The sequence below is a fragment of the Octodon degus genome, unplaced genomic scaffold, assembly GCF_000260255.1.
Source record: "Octodon degus isolate 3935 unplaced genomic scaffold, OctDeg1.0 scaffold00982, whole genome shotgun sequence".
Lineage (NCBI taxonomy): Eukaryota > Metazoa > Chordata > Mammalia > Rodentia > Octodontidae > Octodon > Octodon degus.
This window is the reverse complement of record NW_004525558.1, coordinates 516-3,765: the sequence shown is the minus strand read 5'-3', so window position 1 is coordinate 3,765 and position 3,250 is coordinate 516. Positions and strand designations below refer to the sequence as shown.

Below are 3,250 nucleotides of genomic sequence, written 5' to 3'. Positions count from 1 at the left end.
CATTATCACATTCATACTGCATTTATGTATTGTTTTATAGCATTTAAATATTTATAAAATGCATAGATTGGGCCAGGGAGATGGCTCAGTAGAATAAGCACTTGCCTAGTAAGTGCAAGGGCCTGAGTTCAATCCTCGGTTCCGCAAAAAAATAAAATAAAATAAAATAAAGCACAAGGGCCTGAGTTCAATCCCTGGTTCCATCAAAAAAAAAAAAAATAAAATAAAAAGAGTAAAATGCATAGATTGTTTAGAAAATAGTAAAGAGAAAAAGAAAATAGAAAATGTACAAAGGGAAAGTAGCATTTTTAGTTTGTTTTGTCTATATTTCTCCAATATCATAAAGTAAGTCAGCAGTTGAGGGTAAATACATGATTCAATAGCAGTCTTTTTGCACTACTATTACATTATTTGCGTGCAACACAGTTACAAAGGTATGAACCTCTCCTCATTTTCCTGGTGGATGGAAAGCATAGTCAATAGAAGCTCAGCCTCCACAGCAGCAGTACTCATGAAGGATCGTTGATGGCTGCTCTCAAGGAACCCAGCAGGTCTGCACTTGTCATCGTGTTCATGTTCACCTCCACAGCTTCTCCTTTGGCCTTCATGTGAGCGATGTTGTCAGGTTGATCAGCAAATAGGGGGACTCCCACCATGGGGACCCCATGATGAATGGCTTCATAGATTCCATTAGTTCCACCATGCGTGATGAAAGCCTTGGTTTTGGGGTGCCCTGGTTTAAGAATAGGTTGTGGCTTAGAAGTGGATGTGGATAATTAGAAGATCTTAAGAGACAGAAAATAGAAAAGGAATCCACAACTCAATCAAGAAGGCAGTATTTTCTACAGATGTTCAACATATTGTTGCTCAAGAAAACTGGATCCCAGCATGAACAGAACTTAACTCCATTCTCTCTATAAAGGCAGCCTTACCAACAGTAGTGACATAGGATTGGAACTCCCAGGCTGATTGAGCTTCTTAACTGAAGATGCTCTTGTGTGAACCAAAGAAGCATGTATCAATAAAATGAAAATATTTATTTAATTTTATCTCTTTTAAAACTGTATATCAGAGGTGAAATATTCAAGGAGTAAAATGCTTTTAATGCATTTTTTCTGAAAATGTTACTGAACTTATTTATTGTGAAACTGCACAACTCTTCTCTTGAGGTCTTACCAAGAAGGTCGTTCTGGGGTATCCAATCAAACAGTCGAGTGTTGGGTCCTAACGTGGCTGGCTCCTTTCCCTTGTATCTCCATAAAACCTGTGAGGACAAGGCTGTCACGTTGCAAGTAAAAACAGACAATGTGTGTGTATTAATGTTCTAGAATTACTTAGAAATCACATGGCCATTAGTCTTCAGGCTGATAAATCAGTAGAGGATATATCTGCTTGTTTATAAATGCTGTAAAAATATTCTACTATGGACAGTATTTTTTGGTATGTATGAGTAAGTATCTATCTATCCATGTATATTTTGATATTAATCCTTTAAATGCTGTTAGGAGTGAGACATAACTGAAAAATAGAAAGTATAGAGAGGTGCTAAACAGCATTGGGCATTTAAAACAAGATGACATATATGAATGCTATCCAATTGATTTATCAAATATAATTTAGTCATTTTTGCTCTCAAATGTAATATTTGACCGAAAACTTAAGTTTAGATTCTGTGATTATTTTATAGTTGTTTTTTCTTCCCATCATCTGTTTGTCCCTCTTTCCTTCCTTCTTTCTCCACTTTTGTCTTTCTACATCCTTGCCTCCCTTCTTTCTTCTCTGCACTATCTGTTTTTGTCTCTGTTGTTCTTACCTCCTGTCTCACTATTTTGCTTGCTTTCTTTCCATCTTTATCTCTTTAATTAATCTTAGTAGGGTTGAAATAGTTGTTTTGCTTATATTCCATTTTTATGAGGTATTTGCCCAAATTTTAATGAGTATTTAGGTAGACATTTCCATTGGGGACAGAAGACCCCTTTCCATTCAGTGCTAAAAAGCAGAACACTCTAAAATAACAAACATATATCTCAATTTTAACACATTTAGAATGTTTCACTTATGCATTATATGGAATTTAACAAACACATGAATGAAATGAGTGGTAGAATATAAATTTATGCTATCATAAGGAAGAAAGAGTATATTATTTTTCAAGTATCATTTCAACTGTTGTTAGCCTCAGAATATTCAATTTTAAAAGAATAAGCAAATCTAGATTTCTGCTTTGGAATAAATTTTGACTTTGATAGCATAAAAATCTGAGAAATTTAGAAATATTTTGAGCCTGTATCCTTTCTTCGATGTGTGATTTCTTTCATATCAAGGACTACAACAATAACAGCTTTCAGAACACTGCACTTGTCAGTGCCAGTCAAAATATTTAGAATGACGCAATACTCGCTTTTTTATTCCACTAGACACAAGTGATCACAAAAGTGTTTTCCACAGTAAAACAACGTGACAGTGATCAAGCTAGTAGACTACGACATGTGACTAAACTATCCATTTTAATGCTCTACACAATCCTCTTTAGGCTTCTGTGAGCTGTGCACAGACAGAAAATGAGTATAACTTCTCCCAGGGAAGAATACGACTTGCGCTGTTCTCTCTCCAGGGAGTGCCAAAGTGCAGAGGAGGGCAAGAAAGCACACTGACCTTCTGTGGAATCTGGGCGAGGGCTGAGGCAATGAGATTGGCTTTTTCCTCTGTGAGGTTTTTCACCACTGAGCCCAGAGAAAACACCACAATACCATCTTCACCAGAACTCTGGACAAATTCTTCCATTTCCTGCAGACATGAAACCTTTCCATTAAAATGTGCAGCATTTGGGAGGATAAAGTGAAAAGAAGTGTGAGAGAAATGATTAGATTGTGTTGTAGCTTGTGTCTGTATATCTCCCTAGGTCTCATGCACTTAGAAGTTGAGTTTTAAGAGCTAGATGGATCGAGGGTGTGTGTTACTGTGAATAAGGGTGCCCCATTTTAGATGTGGGTTGAACTGCAGAAAGGAATTTAGTCTGAAAGGCATATGAAGGTCTATTTTTAAAAACTGACTTCTGCCACTTCTTCTTCTGCTTCTGCTATTTTGTTGTTCATGCTACTGCTTTTACTAGGTCCTTCCTGCTTTCAGCAAGCCCTACCCTGTCTTGGACTGTTTTATCTCCTTGATTATGTTTTGCAATGCTAACCTACCTTAGAGCCAATCGATAAGGGACTAAAACTTCTACAAATTAAATGAACTAAATTATGCT

At 36.5% G+C, this 3,250-nt stretch overlaps 1 protein-coding gene across 1 annotated transcript; it reads right to left on the bottom strand.

The window, feature by feature from the left end:
• Positions 1-509: 509 nt before the first annotated feature.
• LOC101577858 (UDP-glucuronosyltransferase 2A3-like) lies at positions 510-2,787 on the bottom strand (the record flags this gene model as incomplete). The annotated part of the gene is made up of 3 exons (XM_004648747.1): positions 510-733; positions 1,177-1,264; positions 2,656-2,787. Coding segments are annotated over 3 exons (444 nt in total), but the record flags the coding sequence as incomplete, so codon positions are not given.
• Positions 2,788-3,250: the final 463 nt, after the last annotated feature.